Source organism: Salvelinus alpinus, chromosome 7 (genome assembly GCF_045679555.1).
Source record: "Salvelinus alpinus chromosome 7, SLU_Salpinus.1, whole genome shotgun sequence".
Lineage (NCBI taxonomy): Eukaryota > Metazoa > Chordata > Actinopteri > Salmoniformes > Salmonidae > Salvelinus > Salvelinus alpinus.
The window spans coordinates 49045163-49063220 of NC_092092.1; the positions used below are offsets into that span (position 1 = coordinate 49045163).

Below are 18058 nucleotides of genomic sequence, written 5' to 3' on the forward strand. Positions count from 1 at the left end.
TAGTAGACCTACTTTGTCTGTTCGTATAATTATTTATTTGTTGACGACGTCTTGTGATCTAAGCTCATGCTTCTTGCCATTATTTCTTCTCGCCCAGGCATGTTTACCGAGCGACAGATCATTCGAAAATATAATTACAAATGTAGATAGTTTATTTTGATTGCACAAATGTTGCAGGATAAGTGTCGGGAGAGAAAAGTTGTGCTTCTCTCGAAAGTGAAACAATATATGGGGCAAGCGAATTAGCCTAACATACCGGCAGTAGTAACCAGCCATGCATGCATTAGAGTTTTTATTAGCCTATTTCATTGATAAGTAAATAGCCCTCATGTGCATTTTCATCTGTCGGGGTCGTTTACCTTTGAACAATGTGTGTGAATGAGTGAAGGAATATAACGATGCGCTCTGAGATGCGATCTGAGTAATAGCACAGTAATGCGCACTCCAGGTATAGGCTTTACGGGCACTTAAGGCGTACTTCCGTGTTTCCCGATCACAAGTAAATCCAATTACGAGTATCAAGTGTGATAAAATTGATATAATTACCAGTGGTGTATAGAACTTAATTAAAAATACTTTAAACTACTACTTGAGTCGTTTTTTTTAGGCATCTGTACTTTACTATTTATATTTTGGACTACTTTTACTTCACTACATTCCTAAAGAAAATTATGTACTTTTTACTCCATACATTTTCCCTGACACCCAAAAGTACTCTGTATATTTTCAATGCTTAAGAGGACAGGAAAATGGTTCAATTCCCTTACTTATCAAGAGAACATCCCTGGTCAAATAATGCTTGTCATAACAAGATGCCAAGCGTTTCAAGCCAAGCCTCCTCCACCAACTTCTCTCGCTCTCTCCCCACCTGCAAAATTTGTCACATCTCGCACCCTACACTTGTCTGTCCAATGCATGTAGTTAAACAATTACATTTTGCCCGCTCCATAGCAAGCAGCTCTATCTGCACTGATTGGTGAAGTAATTTAATGTCGAGCTATTTTAGATCCTTAAAAAGGAACATAAGGAACGATATTAACTGTTATTTTTTGGGGGTTTGATCCAGTCCAGAACTTTATTTTGCAGATCGGAACAGTGGAACGGAACAAGAAAAATAATGGTTCTATTCAGTACGAAATGATTGGAAAATAATTTTGGTTCCAAACCCTGGTTTCAACAGATCCAGGCAATTTTGACATTGGTTATCGATAACTCCATATCTTAAGAAACGGATTGACGGAATTCCCCAAGGCAAAACTCAGCCCTTTTTCTCTTTTCCCACAGCACAATTCCTGAGCCAGCACAAGGAGGCTGTCCTAAGGGATAGTGATGTTCATGCTATGTAAAGGCGTAAAATATGCATAAGACAATTCACACAGCCCAATCAACAAATTATGCTTGCACCATATAGTCTGTAGATGTAGTTTAAATTCTTGATTAGTGTATGTCTGTGGTTATCTGGCCTACCAGTGGCAACTATTCAGTCATTCTCTAAGTAGGAAAGTTCACTCAGTAACTTGGGGGAAAATAACCTCCAATAAGTACCTTAACACAAATTTACAGCGCCCTAGTCTCCCATATCTACAGAGGTGGTCCCTTACCTAGGATGATGGTGTTGTATGATACTGTCTCCGGGCTCTTCCCATCATTGTAGAAGGCCAGATGCCACACCCCAGAGTCCAGGTACTGGATGAAGCCAGCTTGGTGGAGGCTGACCTGGTGCTCCATCTGCCCCCTGGCTTCCGGCTCCGTGGAAGCCCGCCTCTCTTTGGCGATGAGTCTGCTGCCATCCAGCAGCTCCACAAAGTCATACTGAAGAAAGGTGAAGCAGAGAAGTCAGTTGGGACTTATTCATTGGTCACTCGACATAAGATTAGGAAAAATTCTGACGTGACATTCTTTGTAGTTCCAGGTGCATATAGGGAAAATATCTGTTTAAAAAAAGTATCCTTTTACATTAAAGGAGCTATCCATGATTGAATTGAGTCGAAGTAAAGATTTTCCAGAAGAATTATCATTTTCATTCTGTATGTTAAGTGTTTCAGTCACACAAACACAAAACAGGGTGTTGAAAGAAGTAAAAGGCGGACACAACACAAAGCAACTCTCCAACTGACTCAGTACGCATAGGAAATAAAGCATTAAAGCAAGGGTGAGCCAAGTCAACACTCAGTGGTTTAAACCCTATTGAGAAGAGCTGAGGGGTAGATAAGAGATATTACCCTGCTGATGTAGGCCATTTTGTGTTGGTGGCCAGGGGGCCAAGTACGAAAAGTCCAAAACCCAAACATTCCTTAACTCCCAGATCAGTGTGTACATATTGATTCCTTGGAAAAGGCTGATCTCAATCTAACAATAGGAGCAAATGATTTTGGACAAGAAGCCAAGCCTAGCTTGGCCACCAAATGAACCACAAAATAATGATTAGCTAGTACTTGGGAATTCAAACTATCGTTGATAATTTCTTCACAAAACCTAGTTTTAGACAATTGATGAATCATGCAGAGTAAAACAATAACAAATGTAGTTATTCTTTTTTTGAGGGGTAGGTGACTTTAAAGTTGTTCCTCTCCTCAGGCTGTGAATGCAACCAACGGTCAATATCTCTCATTGTGGTTTTTCACGCTCAGTTAAGTAAACACATTGATTTTTCTCCCTGGCAATTTAACAGACCGTTTCTAAGGCAGTGGTGGTGGACTTTGTCTATTAAATATTAAAGCATTAGACTTCTCACTAAAGGCTTCGGTCATAGAAAAGCTATACTTAAATCCAAACTCCAGCAGAATAGTAAAAATGTCGAATGGCCTTTTTCCTTTTATTCAGATCACTTTTGGTTATTTGAAAAGGAAATAATCTCCAAAATATCACTTTTTAAAACAAGATACAGAAAGTTGGTTGCAATTTCAGTTTATTCCACCAGAAAAGACAGAACATATAATACAACAAAAATTGTGGTTAAACTCAAATATACTATAATTGAAAAATAAATGTTTAAAACAGTTATAATCTTTGTAAATAATATCATAAATAGTACTGGTGGAGTTATGTCACACATGCAGCTAAGACAAATTTACGGAAATGTCTGCTCTGCCAAAAATTACAACCAACTATTGCAGCATTACCGCAAAAATGGAAGAGGAAAGTAAGAAGGGGGAAAAAAGAAAGAAACTTGGCTGTCGGCCCTGCATTTAAGACCAAAATTGGTTAAAGAAAATTGTGATGAATAAAAAAGTATACCAACTTCATTTAAGGACAACAAATATTGACAGCAGTGCCATATACCATCCATCATTCCTTCAATTCTGACCAGTTTCCCAGTCCCTGCCGATGAAAAACATCCCCACAGCATGATACTGCCACCACCATGGGGATGGTGTTCTCGGGGTGTGGGGATGGTGTTCTCGGGGTAATGAGAGGTGTTGAGTTTGCTTTCTTGATGGCCAAAAAGCTATATTTTAGTTAAATCTGACCAGAGTACTTTCTTCCATATGTTTGGGGAGTCTCCCACATGCCTTTTGGCGAACACCAAACATGTTTGTTAATTCTTTTCATTAAAAAAATTGCTTTAATCTGGCCACTTCTGGCTAGCCAAGCTCTGTAAAGTGTATGGCTTAAAGTGGTCCTATGGACAGATATTCCAATCTCCACTATGGAGCTTTGCAGCTCCTTCAAGGTTATCTTAGGTCTCTTTTTTGCCTCTCTGATTAATGCCCTCCTTGCCTGGTCCGTGAATTTTGGTGGGCGGCCCTCTCTTGGCAGGTTTGTTGTGGTGCCATATTCTTTAAATTTTTTAAAATAATGGATTTAATGGTGCTCTGTGGGATGTTCCAAGTTTCAGATACTTTTTTATAACCCAACCCTGATCTGTACTTCTCCACAACTTTGTCCCTGACCTGTTTGGAGAGATCCTTGGTCTTCATGGTGCCGCTTGCTTGGTGGTGCCCCTTGCTTAGTGGTGTTGCAGACACTGGGGCCTTTCAGAAAAGGTGTATATATATACTGAGATCATGTGAGATAGATTGCACACAGGTGGACTTTATTTAACTAATTATGTGACTTCTGAAGGTAATTCGTTGCACCAGATCTTATTTAGGGGCTTCATAGCAAAGGGGGTGAATACATATGCACGCACCACTTTTCTGTTTTCGAATTTCTTTAAATTTCACTTCACCAATTTGGACAATTTTGTGTATGTCCATTACATGAAATCCAGATAAAAATCTATTTAAATTACAGGTTGTAATGCAACAAAATAGTAAAAACGCCAAGGCGGATAAATACATTTGTAAGGCACTGTATATATACAAAGAATAAATAATAATATTATATCAGTTGAAAGTTTGGACACATCTACCAATTCAACTGTTTATCTTAATTTTTATTATTTTCTACATTGTAGAATAATAGTGAAGACATCAAAACTATGAAATAACACATATGGAATCATGTAGTAACCAAAAAAGTGTTAAACCAAATCAAAATATATTTTATATTTGAGATTCTTCAAAGTAGCAACCCTTTGCCTTAATGACAGCTTTGCACACTCTTGGCATTCTCTCAACCAGCTTCACCTGGAATGCTTTTCCAACAGTCTTGAAGGAGTTCCCACATATGCTGAGCACTTGTTGGCTGCTTTTCCTTCACTCTGCGGTCCAACTCATCTACACTTTTTTGGTTACTACATGATTCCATATGTGTTATTTAATAGTTTTGATGTCTTCACTATTATTCTACAATGTAGGAAATAGTAAAAATAAAGAAAAACTTTGAAAGAGTAGGTTTGTCCAAACTTTTGACTGGAACTTTATATATATACAAAAAATATATGGGGGATTGGAAATGATGCAGACAATTACATTGATGGAAGCTACAATCTATCTGCAATATTAAAGTTGATCTACCCCTAAAAGTATATTGTTTAAAATGATTAGCTAGTACTTGGGAATTCAAACTAGTGTTGACAATTTCTTCAAAAAACCTGGTTTTAAACAATTGATAATTCATGCAGAGTAAGACTCTCAATAACAAATAGTTGTTTTTTCTTTTCTTTTGAGGGGTAGGTGATGCACTTTAAAGTTGCTCCTCTCCTCAGGCTGTAAATGTAACCAACGGTCAATATCTCTCATTGGGGTCTTTCATGCTCAGTTAAGTAAACACATCGATTTATCTCCCTGGCAATTTAACAGACAGTTTCTAAGGCAGTGGTGGTGGACTCTGTGTCTAGGCATTGACAGTTTCCTGCACAACAATCGCCTTGGACATAAAAGGAGGCTTCTTTCTTTAGGACTCTGTTTTGTTGTCTTTGATTTTGTTGGGTTCCTTCCTTCTTTCATCTTGTAATCCCTTCTTTCCTGTTGTAATTTGTATTGAACTTTTTTTTCTTTTGATAGTGGCACAACTGAAAGAGGCTCTTCTTCAATAAGTCAAGTCGGAGAATGTCAAAAAGGTGAAGTTGAAAGCTTTTGCTCTAGAGTGAAGTGGAAAATAGCCACTGCCTGGTCACAACCCTTTAAGTCAGGTTTCCCTAACTGGCAGCCAGCAAGCCATTTGGGGAACTCTGAGCAAAAAATAAATATACTGTACGATATTGATTTTAATTTTGTAAATCTGTTCAAGTATTTCCATACATAATATGATGTGATTGTATACAAACGTAAGCAAGGTTTGAAATGATTATGCTTTAGTCAAATATTCTATCGGTTTGGGCTTCTTGCGGTACATCTGCAGTCGACAAATGATTTGTAATTATGTTCCTGCCCCCCGACCATCCGCTCAAGGATTAGAATCTGGTCGTTCAGTTGATGAACAGTGCTACAAATAAAACGTTGTCTTGGGACACTACAAACACTTCACTTTGTGAAGATAAAACTGAAAAGAGGAATATTCTAAACATGGCAGTGGATTTGTTTGTCATTTTGCAAAATTCATACAGTCAGATTTTTACACCCTACTCAACAGATGTACCATTTACCTGTGTGTGAGATGGTGGGAGACCCTTCCTCCCGTAGACCCCAACCAGTGCATTCTTCTGAACAGAGATGTTGAACTTGAGGAAGCGCGGCTGTTCCATAGCCAGCCGAGAGCGCCAGAACACCCCTGGCGGTATTCCCTGACCGACCCTCCTGCCCACTTCCACTTGCCCGGTGTCAACGGAGCTGTTTTCCTGGTGGGCCGCACCATTCCTGCCTGGAAGGGAGAAAGAGAGAGCGCTTACCGGATCATCACCATATTTGAAAACTATACCTATACTGTACAAGCTCTCTGAAACCAGTTACAGTTTTACAAACATCAGTTCTTGTGTTCTGTGAACCCATTTTCAATATCACCTTGATTGAAATAAAATGATGGAGAAGCAGCCTTTAGTCATTATGCCCCAGCCTCTGGAATAGCCTACCAGGGAACCTGAGGGGGGCCGAAACTGTGGACATATTTAAAAGATCTTAAAACCACACCATTTTAGCTTTGCTTTTCCTTTGGTGCTAGTCGTTCAGTTTTTGTTGTTTTTCTTTAGTTTTTCATCCTCTTATGTTTGTTGTGTAATAAATATTTCTGTTTCTATTTTCATATTTCATATTTTATTGCGTTGCATTCCATGTCTGAAATGGGCTGTATAAATAAAGCTTGATTTGATTTGATATGATACAGACACATGGCTCACAGTCTATATCGCCGGCCCTCATGAGATGAGTCCTGCTCATTAGGTGAGACACAGTCCAACATAGAAATACAAGTCAGCTTCAGTAGTTACAGATATTTCTACTTCCTGGTACAAACTCAGTGGATGACGGTGTACAAACTTCTTTATTCCCACTCAAATAGACCCTTGCTGGTTGCTCCATTATGAGACTGGAACAGATCGTTCCACCATCTGTTTCCCTATCTTTTTTGTGGTACTGGTGATTCACTAATGTTAAGGATCTAAATGTAATAGCTGATACACTACCTGATACAATACATCAAAGGGACGGGGAAGTGATGCTTTTAAAGGTTTATGTAGCTGCAAAGACACCCACTTAAACATGACTCTGTCTGAGTTACGATCAAACATGAATTTGCCGACGACACGACGGCGGTAGGCCTGATCACAAACGACAATGAGACAGGCTATAACAGGGTTCCCCTCTTATGGGGTATTTTGTTCGACATAAAGCACTGTAAAAACACCAGAAAATCAGCTCCAAGTGACCTTAATTTTGGAAATCTGTTCCCAAGTAATCCCATGCATAATATGATGTGGTCGTATACAAATGTAAGCAAGGTTTGAAATGATTATGCGGTCAATTTGCAGTCTACAAATGATTTGTAATTATTTTCACGGCCACCTAACCAGCAGCTCAAGATAAAATGTATCTAATTGATGATCCCTGGCCTACGGGAGGAGGACATAGACCTGGCAGTGTGGTGCCAGGACAAGAACCTCTCCCTCAACGTCAGCAAGACAAAGGAGGTGATCGTGGACTACAGGAAACGGAGAGCTGACCCCACCCCCGTTCACATTGAAGCGGCTGAAGTGGAGCTGGTCGAGAGCTTCAAGTTCCTTGGTGTCCACGTCACTAAGGATCTATCATGGTCCAAACACATCAACACAGTCGTGAAGAGGGCACGACAAGGCCTCTTCCCCCTCAGGAGGCTGAAAAGATTTGGCATGGGCCCTCAGATCTTCAAAAAGTTATACAGCTTCACCATTAAGAGCATCTTGGGTGGCTGCATCACCGCTTGGTATGTCAACTGCTTGGCATCCCACCGGAAGGCGCTACAGAGGGTAGTGCGTACGGCCCAGTACATCACTGGGGCGGAGCTTCCTGCCATCCAGGACCTCTATTTCAGGCGGTGCCAGAGGAAGGGCCCAAAAATTGTCAAAGACTCCAGCCACCCTAGTCATAGACTGTTCTCTGCTACCGCACGGCAAGCGGTACTGGTGTACCAAGTCTGGAACCAACAGGACCCTGAATAGCTTCTAACCCCAAGCCATTAGAGGGCTAAATAGTTAGTTAAATAGTTAACCAAATAGCTACCCGGACTATTGACCCTTTTTGCACTCCCTTTTTTGACTCATCACATACGCTGCTGCTACTGTTCACTATCTGTCACTTTTTCCCTAGTTATATGTACATACAGTACAGTGGAGGCTGCTGAGGCGAGGACGGCTCATAATAATGGCTGGAACGGAGCAAATAGAATGGCATCAAACACATGGAAATCATCTGTTTGATGTATTTGATACCATACCACCTATTCCGCTCCAGTCATTACCAAAAGCCTGTCCTCCCCAATTAAGGTACCACCAACCTCCTGTGATATAGTCTCTACCCCAATTAACTCGTACCCTCCACATCAACTCGGTTATCGTGACTCATTGTGTATCTATTATTACTGCCGGTTTTACTTTTCTATTATTTCTCTATTCTCTTTCTCTCTGCATTGTTTGGAAGTAGGCATTTCACTGTTAGTCCACACCTACAAAGCACGTTATTCTCAAATGAAAAGTTAAATACCCTACATCCGTGTACGGTGATGTCATGATCAAAGCATTATTGTTAAAAATCTGTTTGCCTGATAATTATTTCAAAAACCACTTAGAATAAACATATGAGTGGAACTAAAGCAGGACTAGTGAAATTAAATGTAAATAAAAAATGATTTGCACTTTTCTCACAATGGCCCTCCGGAGTTTAGATTACAACAGACAATATTCATCCAAAATTCTTGGTATGAATCCGTCTATGTAGTTATGTCAGTTTCCCATTTCACAGTTTAAAATAAAGACCATAAAAACCAAGAGTGGTCCATTTGTGATTTTGGTGCTCCATTAATACCCATGAAGGTCGTTAATGTGGGTGTTTTCTATCTTTGTTTGTGTGGCTGTTTTTTGCATGAGGACCTTTCCTGTCACTTTACCGTGGCGCCAAAATGAAGACATACAGAGACCCGTTTGCCTCCAGAGAGAAAATGGCCTGCGAAAATGGCCTGCTACCGATTTGCCTTTAAACAGTCCCAAAACGAGCATCCTGCTATCGTCATTAGCACTACTAACAAGGTTTTAAATCTCGACCAGTTTAAATCACACTGAGCTTTCACCTGCCTCCTCAAACCCAATGAATACCATCATGGCTGTGCATCTTAAAAACCTAATAATACAGCCTTTTGCTGTAAAGAGGAAGGAAGGTGGTACACGTGGCAGACATCGCATACAAAATTACCTCTACTGGTAAAGGCTGAATGGGGTACGGTATAATGACTAGGTTGTGCAAAGCTGTCTGGACAATTCAGAAGGTATCTACAGTACAGGCAAAGCTACTTTTGGGACCATTTTTTGTGCTGAGCCAAATGCATCACATCAGCAAGCCGGATGAACAAACAAACAAGCATCCAGTGCAATTTAGGGCTCCAAACATATTCAGAAACTTAGAAATATGTTGTGTTCCTTTCCCAGATGTATGCTAAATACTTAGGTAAAGGGCTATCTGAATAGGTTTAGCTAAGGTCCTTACCATAGTCAGCTGAGAGTACTGTCAGTACGCTTGGTTGAGTGGGCAAAGCCTTCACCCCTCCGTTCTCAAACGCGGGTTGGTTTTCTGTTTCTTGAAGTTGCCAGTTGAGGCCGAAAAAGTGCATTGCTGTAATGTGAACAAAACAGTGGAATATACTAAGGTTAGGGCAAACGATCAAATCGTTAAGACACCACACTTGCTGGACAGCAGGAAAAAGAGATCCGACAATACATCATTTTGTGGCCTGGGGTGACCTTGTCCCCTCTGCATTAAATCCTTCTATATATGGCCCTACATCTTCAATGTCTAAGAAATACTAAAGAGTGGGAATTATTTTGTACTAGGTTAGCTTACTATGGGTGTTCCCCATGTAGGCTAAGTGTTTTACTGTAAAACTCTACAGGGCCCAGACACAGCAAGCACAATCAATACTGAGGAGAGGAGGAACACTGCTGTGCCTCTTTAGGCACACTAGAGTGTCGGGACACAAACAGCACTGCATCAAAGAGCACAGTGGGACGTTGTACTTAAAAACCCAAACATTTGTCACCAAACAGACAGGAGGAGGCAGATGAGGGTCTACTCCTCAACTCCTCTAATACAAAGCAAGCAATTCAAAAACAAGCGACACAAGGACACCCCTAAATCAACAACAACAAAAAAATCTGGAAACCGAATTGTTTCTATGTGTATTTGTGTGTCAGAGGGTAAAAGTGTCTTCGAGCCTCAAACTATCTAGTTTTGCTAGTCTAGTATCGCGTAACCAACCAAAATGCAATTTTATTTCTCCAACCCCCGTCTCTGAATGAGATGCTATCAAGCTGTGTCTTGTTGTTTGGGGAGACTTGGTCTTCTATGAACACAGTGAGAGGGTGAGACTCCTTCAAAAGATTGGCAGCTGTGGCGCCGTGCTGAGGAGGCCAAACTCCACCGTTTAGGGTTTCTGAGCGGTTTGATCTGAATCAAACGTTTTTTCAAAACGCACTCCTTGCAGGTCGACAGGGTATAGGGTCTTAACTGCGGGAAAATACATCGCTGACTCGCAAGGAGAGACAATGCAGCGGAATCAGAGAGAATGCAGAATGGGATCACATTTTTGACAAGTTTGGAGAAATTGGATGGATGCATATGGATGCAGCCTGGTGTCAGTTGTATTGAACAAAAATATAAATGCAACATGCAACAATTTCAAAGAAGTTGCTGTGTTACAGTTCATATAAGGAAATCAGTCAGGAAATCAGTCAATTGAAATACAGGCCCACTCAATGGGGAGCCAGGTCCTGCCAATCAGAATGAGTTTTTCCCCACAAAAGGGCTTTATTACTGACAGAAATACTCCTCAGCACCCCCCCCCCCCCATACAATCCCGCAGGGGAAGAAGCCAGATGTGGAGGTCCTGGGCTGGCGTGGTTACATGTGGTCTGCGGTTGTGAGGCCAGTTGGAGGCACTGCCAAATTCTTTAAAACAATGTTGGAGTTAGCTGATGGTAGAGAAATGAACATTGAATTCTCTGGCAACAGCTCTGGTGGACATTACTGCAGTCATCATGACACTTGCACACTGCCTCAAAACTTGAGACATCTGTGGCATTGTGTTGTGTGAACAAAACTGCACATTTTAGAGTGGCCTTTTATTGTCCGCACTTGCGTAATGATCATGCTGTTTAATCACCCTCCTGATATGCCACACCTGTCAGGTGGATGGATTATCTTGACAAAGGCTAAAATGCTCACTCAACAATGTGTGCACTAAATTTGAGAATTTGAGAACATTTCTAGGATCTCTTATTTCAGCTCATTTAACATGGGACCAACACTTTACATTTTGTGTTTATAGTTTTATTCAGTATAGTTGTTTTTTGTTTACTGACTTGACTTGCTAATGTACGATATGTGTGTGTGTGTGTGTGTGTGCGCGTGTTAGAGAGAGCGAGAGATAGAGAGTGCGAGAGAGAGAGAGACCATGTGAGAGTGCATGTGAGAGCGCATGAGAGTTTCCTTGTATGTTCTGCATGTGTGGGACTGTGTTTCTTATCTGGGGGCTGGCAGAGGCAAAGAATACGAGTGTATATTGAAGCTATTTAAGACATTGCACCTGGCAGGTGTTATGGCTGCAGATGAAAGAGAGGAAGGTGAAAAACTCAACCTGAGGCAACTGGCAAAGAAAGCCTATATCTGTTGAACTCACACACTCACACCAATAGGAACTCCCACGTGGCAAACACACTCATGCACTCACAGGCCCACACGAACGCAAACACACCCTTAAGCCATCGGCGCACTCATAAGCCGTATAAGCGGAATCCAGAAACAAGACAACCCACAAAACACACACACATTAGAATCACATGCAAGTTATGATAGAGCACGATAAAAACATGAATCACTAAAAAACAGGGTCCAGATCATAAAGGGATAATGTACATGGATATCGATATGGCACTTTTATGGCCCTCTGCTATGGAGAGCACTCTCCCCGGTATTCTCCATTGTATCATTTCTACACAGACCTATTTGTCTCTAGACCAGCATGTCATCCTGTCCTCCCTTCAGCACCATATGAATCCTATGGCAGTTCAGGGGAAAGTCACACAGACCAAGATTAAGAGTGTGTATCACTCAGGAAGACAGTTAGGACAGATAAATCTCCCCCTGTTTTATCGCTATGGTCAAGCCGCTAAAGGTTAGTGAGGAGTCATCTTTGATGCATGCTGTAAAAACCTGGCAAAGCCCATTCTGTGGGGGAATTATGTCCTATAGGGGAAATGGTTCGCTAATGAAAGAGATGAAAGCACTTCCTGGAAGACATTTTGTTGCACCAGAAAGTCTTACAGCTCTCGATTCCTCGCATCCACACCCTCGCTTCTTCTCAAAACACTTTGGAGAAGAGAAGGCTTTCAAGTTCTTAGGATAGTTCCCTTTTTTCGGGGTTATCCACCATCAACACATGACGTTGTCACAATGTTGCAAATAGGTTGTGAGAAGGTCAGTCAAGACAAGTGACAACCTTGTGATAAACTAATATTGTCAGTAGGGTGCTGGGCGTGTTGTTCTCTAGACAGTGTCGTTGTAGGGTGTCGAGGTGAATTTAAACTGTCTGTCTTTCAGGGCTCCTATGGATAGGACTGGGTCATGTCAGTGAGCAGGTTGACGTTTATTGTCATGAGTCTTGTCATGGAGGCAGAACTGAGCAATTTCCCCTTAGATAGGCTAGTTACAAAGTCAAAATTGGCTATATTATAAAAATGCATGAGAAAAAAAGAAGCTTTTTGTTCTTAATTTAAGTTTAGGGTTAGGCATTAAGGTTAGCAGTCTGGTTAAGGTTACATTTAAAATTAGTTTTAATGACTTTGTGGCTGTGCTAGCTAGTGACCACTAGAGCAGAGCTGCCTCCAGAACAAGATTCATGACGAAAAACGCTAACCTGCTGTCAGTGCTGCCACTCTGTGGGTGTTTTATCAGAATAGCAGGATGATGCAAAGCCCTTGTCAGTGGAAATGCCATGATCTGACAGATTCAAACACGACAATGTCATCGGGACATGTCTCTGTATCCGACTGACATACACCGACTGGTGGAACAATATCCTAAAGTCTGCTATATCTGCTCAGCAAGATAATGCAAGATAATGCCGAGAGAGCATTATCTTACCAATTATCTTACCAATGAGAAGATCCACTTTTAGCACAGCCTATACAGTCGTCAGTCAACGCTGATTGAGCTGACTCAAAGCCCATCAGTCAAGTCAACTTGTCTATCAGAAAGTCTATAGTAGAACCTATTGGAATGGGTAAGAGATATCCTGTGTTATAGTGTGGTGGGTGCTGTCAGGAAGTCTCTCCTGAGAACTGACGGCTGTTTCACCACTAAGGTTGAATGGCAAGCCATTTATATTTGCAAAGATACAATCTTTGAAAGGCCTTTGAAAGTAGTTGTCGTACCCGTAGTTGTCCATGTATGTAGGGATGATTGCTCTTATGCTCTTTTCTATACTTAGCTTAGCTTTGGAGAGTGGCTGTTGTAGAGGAGGCCTATAGCTACCTATACTACATAATACACAGTATAAACACAATACAGTGCAAGCAGGAAAGGTCATGGTTAACTATGGACTAATACAACAATGTCAATAAGGAGGGGCTATAGTTACCTATACAATAGCAGAGGATGATTGACAGCAGGACAGCCACGCCCACTGCACTCAGGGCGGTGCACCTCCAGGAACAGTGCTTGGGCGATTTTTTAAACTTGAAAGCCCCTCTAGAGAGGGTGTTTCTGGGTAGGGGGCGTGCCGGTGTGGAGTACACTGCCCCTGTTGCCATGGTGTAACCTGGGGTTGCTGTGCTAAAGAAAGGGGTTGTTCCTGTGCCCGTTTTAAAGAGGAAGTGTCTGGGGAAACAAAACAGAAAATGTATACATGAATATTAGATAATGATGAAGACAGAAAAAATATATATATTTGGTTATGTATTCCTATTTAACCTTTATTTAATATAAAATATATTCCATTTAGCAGACACTTTTATACAAAAGGTCTTAGTCATCCGTGAATTTTGTTTTCATATATGTGGCCCCAGCGGGAATTGAACCCACAACCCTGGCATTGTAAGTACAATGCCCTACCAACTGAGCCACAGAATACCAAATTATTTATTCCAGGCTAATCTCATTTAAAGGACATCTCTTTTGTAAGAGAAAACATGGACATGTCAGTATTACAGTATTCCTGTACGAAAGGCCATTATGGGTAATTAAGGAGTTTTAAATCACAAGCACTACCCTGGCCTTGTCTATAAACTTTTTAAACCAATGTGAAACTCTCTGAAATTGACAAATTATGCCTTGATGCCTCTCTTGCTATCACATCGTCCGGCCCTCCACTAATTGTTGGTAAGAATCTTCCTGTTGTGCCACTAATCTGTTGGTGTGATTTTAGGTTCGATAAACAGAGCCATAAGTTTATGATGCCACTCCACAATATGTGTCACTATATTCACAACATTGACAGTTCTGTAAGTCACTTTTGCCAAAAGCATCTGCTAAATGATTTATAAAGCTCACTCAGTATTCAAACAGGGGTATTCACAGATCTGGCACAGACTGTATGGTGGATTCAGCAGCTTGTTTGAAAAGTTGGAAGTGAAGCATATTCATGTGTATTATGAGTTCAGGGATCTGGAATATGTCCGTTTTTCTTTTCTCCAAGGTTAATGGATTCATGTCACTGATTGGTCAGAAAAAGGGGTGTGTGGCATACTTATTTCTGATATATGCAGTGATATTGATTTGAGCATACCGTGAATACTGGGGCCTATTTACTTGCTGCTTGGCTACGAGAATGCAACAAAATGTTGCCATTTCACAGATAGTTGATATTGAATAAAATAGCCAATACAAAAGGTTAGTTCACACTAAATGGATTATTGCATTTCAGGTCCCACTACTCATCTGCAGCACTGTTGTGTTCTGAATACCAGTCTGGTGGACAGACATAAAGTAGGATAGCAGACTGCGTGCAAACAGTGCAGGCTCAGAGGAAATGTTTTTGGAAACAACCAAACAGAGAGGTGGTATAAATGTCTGCGGCTATACACACTGGATGACCATACGTAATCGATTAGAAGGAGCGTGAGCAATGAAGCACATTACTATAGCAATTCGGGCAGCTCTATTGATGTGTGTGCGTTTGTGTCTGTGTGTGTGTGCGTGCGCATGCATGAGTGTGTGAGTCTCATTGAAATGGCCTTCACACAAAAGTGATAGCCAAGGCAGGTTCCCTTTGCTCAACTCACTTCCTTGTAATCAGTTTGACATTTGAAACACTCATGTGGAGGACAAAAGACAAAACATACAGTGGGCGGATTTGGACCTCAGCTAAGCCCCTGCTGTAGGTGAGGGAGTACATTAGAAACAATGAGCACTAACGCCCTTTGACTATGTAATCTACCTATTAGCCACTGCATTGTGTTAGCATCGGCATTGGTGGAATAATACGACTCTTTAAACCGTGACCCGGGCACTCTACTGATGTAGCGGGCACCTAAGTCCATCTCTCTCTTTCCCTTTCACTGTCCCTCAGTCTTTTTCTCTCTTCCTATCAGTAATTCTCCCTTCCTCGCTCTCTTTCTCTCTCACCCCTTTAATCTTTCACTCTCTCCCTCTCCCTTCCTCTCTTTTTTCTCTCTCCCTATCGCTCTTTCACACTACAACCCCCCCCCCCCAACCCATGGAACCACCAGCCCCCTCAGCAGGGGACCTGGTAGCAGGTGCTAGCCTAGTGCAGCAGAGCTCATCTGTGTGATGATATTTTCAGGGGGCAGTCCCTTGGTGTTTCTGGACCATTGTGCATGCAAAGATCAGAGTGGCGCCATTTAGGGATGCTTCCCCAGTGCGCTCAGGCTGCTGCACATAACTAAGTCAATTTGTTTAATTAGCATTAAGACATGAAACATTGACGTGAGAGATATGTTCATTGCGGACACAAAATACGATTATTTGTTGTTGTGATTTTTTTAAATGATAATCATATAAGAAACCACAATCTTATTAAGTATTTACGAATGCAGTTAATCTACGCAAATTATATTTAAAAAAACAAGAATAATGATCTTCATTTCCCATGGAAGACAGAGATATACTCCACACTCTATTCTTTCAGGAGTGTGGCACTGATCGTGAAACTATCATTGCATGATTTTCTGACTCGAGACATAATTTGATTTTATGAGCCGACTCCCGACAAGCGAATCTGATGAGGACCGACAGACCATTTATAAAAGTAGCGTGTGGAACCGCAAACGTTGAATTTGTGCCATAATACCTGTTTCAACTGCTCGTTATTAAATATGTGTGACAGAGTTCAACTGGATTCCATAGGACGTATGAGGCAGTCAATGTATAGCCTAACTGCACCTTATTGAGAACAGTATTTATGGTATAGAAAAAATATATATGTTTTATTGTCACATACACTGGATAGGTGCAGTGAAATGTGTTGTTTTATAGGGGCAGACATAGTAGTACGGCGCCACTGGAGCAAATTAGGATTAAGTGCCTTGCTCACGAACACAGACAGATGTTTTACCTTGTCAGCTCTGTATTTGAACCAGCAACCTTTGTCAATTCATCAGGGCATGGACTCCACAAGGTGTCGAAAGCGTTCCACAGGGATGCATTGAACAATGCTTCCTATAGTTGTGTCAAGTTGGCTGAATGTCCTTTGGGGTGATGGACCATTCTTGATACACATGGGAAACTGTTAAGCGTGAAAAACCCAGCAGCGTTGCAGTTCTTGACACAAACCGATGCGCCTGGCACCTACTACCATTCCCAGTTCTATTGGCACTTAAATCTTTTGTCTTGCCCAATCACCTTCTGAATGGCACAAATACACAATACATGTCTCAATGGTCTCAAGGCATACAAATCCTTCTTTAACCTGTCTCCTCCACTTCGTCTGCACTGATTGAATTGGATTTAAGAAGTGGTATCAATAAGGGATAATAGCTTTCACCTGGATTCACCTGGTCAGTCTATGTCATGGAAAGAGCAGGTGTCCTTAAGGTTTTGAACACTCAGTGTATAGTGCACACTATATAGATATCGTAAATCAATTTCACACATTTGGTTAACTTTTAATACTAAACTGATATGGGAGTACATCACATATAAAGAATAATTACCTGGCAAAGTGTATGGGGTTGACTTTCCTCTCGAGGAGAAGAGTAAATCACACAATAATGGATTCAATAGCACGTTTATATAATGGTAATTGAAAATATCCGTATTTCTATAGAGCCGAGCGTTAAAAAGTGGAACATGAGTGGTTGAAAGCCCTCCACACACGTATAAGATGTGAATGTGTCCATGGTGGTAAATAGTCTGGAACAGAACAGAGCAGGCAACTAATTGAGCACTTTAATGGAAGAGCTGTAGTGTTCTCAGAATGAATTGGAACAAAAGCTTGAGTGGAATAATTTCTGAAGAATATCTATCCGGTTAGGAAACCTGCGTTTCTCACTTTGAAAGTATTAATTGGATTTAATTCAAATGGCGTCTCAAAGCCTAAAACTCTTACATATTTACTAGATTTGTGGAAAGTCAATACATTAGTTAATTGTTCTAAGTCTATTATTTTCCAACAACATGAGGAGGAAGAGTTAGACTTCGCTTGAGAGTCCGAGTATTTCACGCCGTGTTTTGGACTGAGGTTGTTGAATCCCTAAAAATATCAACAACTTGAATACAAAGCGGGGGTACTGAAAAATAATATGGTGGTATAGAAATGGAGGGAAGCAGGTGACAGTTGATATCATAAAACATCAGCTGTTTAAAATAGTTAAGCATGTCTCCTTGTGCGCTCAACATTGGGACATGACAAAAAGAAACACACAGATATGACCACTTGTTGAATTAGGCCTTTCAGGAAATGAGTCAGTCTATTGCCTTTTGACAACATAGGCAAAGGGCTCTCAATTAAATGACTGCTTTGAGAAGATATCGAGAGAGACACACGGTTTAATGAGTCTAATAAAAACACATGAATGGGGCCCACACGGTTCCTCTTGGAT

At 41.0% G+C, this 18058-nt stretch overlaps 1 protein-coding gene across 3 annotated transcripts in view; it reads right to left on the reverse strand.

The window, feature by feature from the left end:
- LOC139581122 (teneurin-3-like) overlaps positions 1 to 18058 on the reverse strand; it is a 204451-nt gene that overhangs the window by 61140 nt on the left and 125253 nt on the right. For all 3 annotated transcript variants that reach the window (XM_071410574.1, XM_071410573.1, XM_071410575.1), the window contains 4 exons: positions 13639 to 13877; positions 9492 to 9617; positions 5972 to 6186; positions 1602 to 1812 (listed from right to left, as the gene is read on the reverse strand). In XM_071410574.1, coding sequence (XP_071266675.1) covers positions 1602 to 1812; positions 5972 to 6186; positions 9492 to 9617; positions 13639 to 13877 — 791 coding nt within the window. The remainder of the gene's footprint in view (positions 1 to 1601; positions 1813 to 5971; positions 6187 to 9491; positions 9618 to 13638; positions 13878 to 18058) is intronic.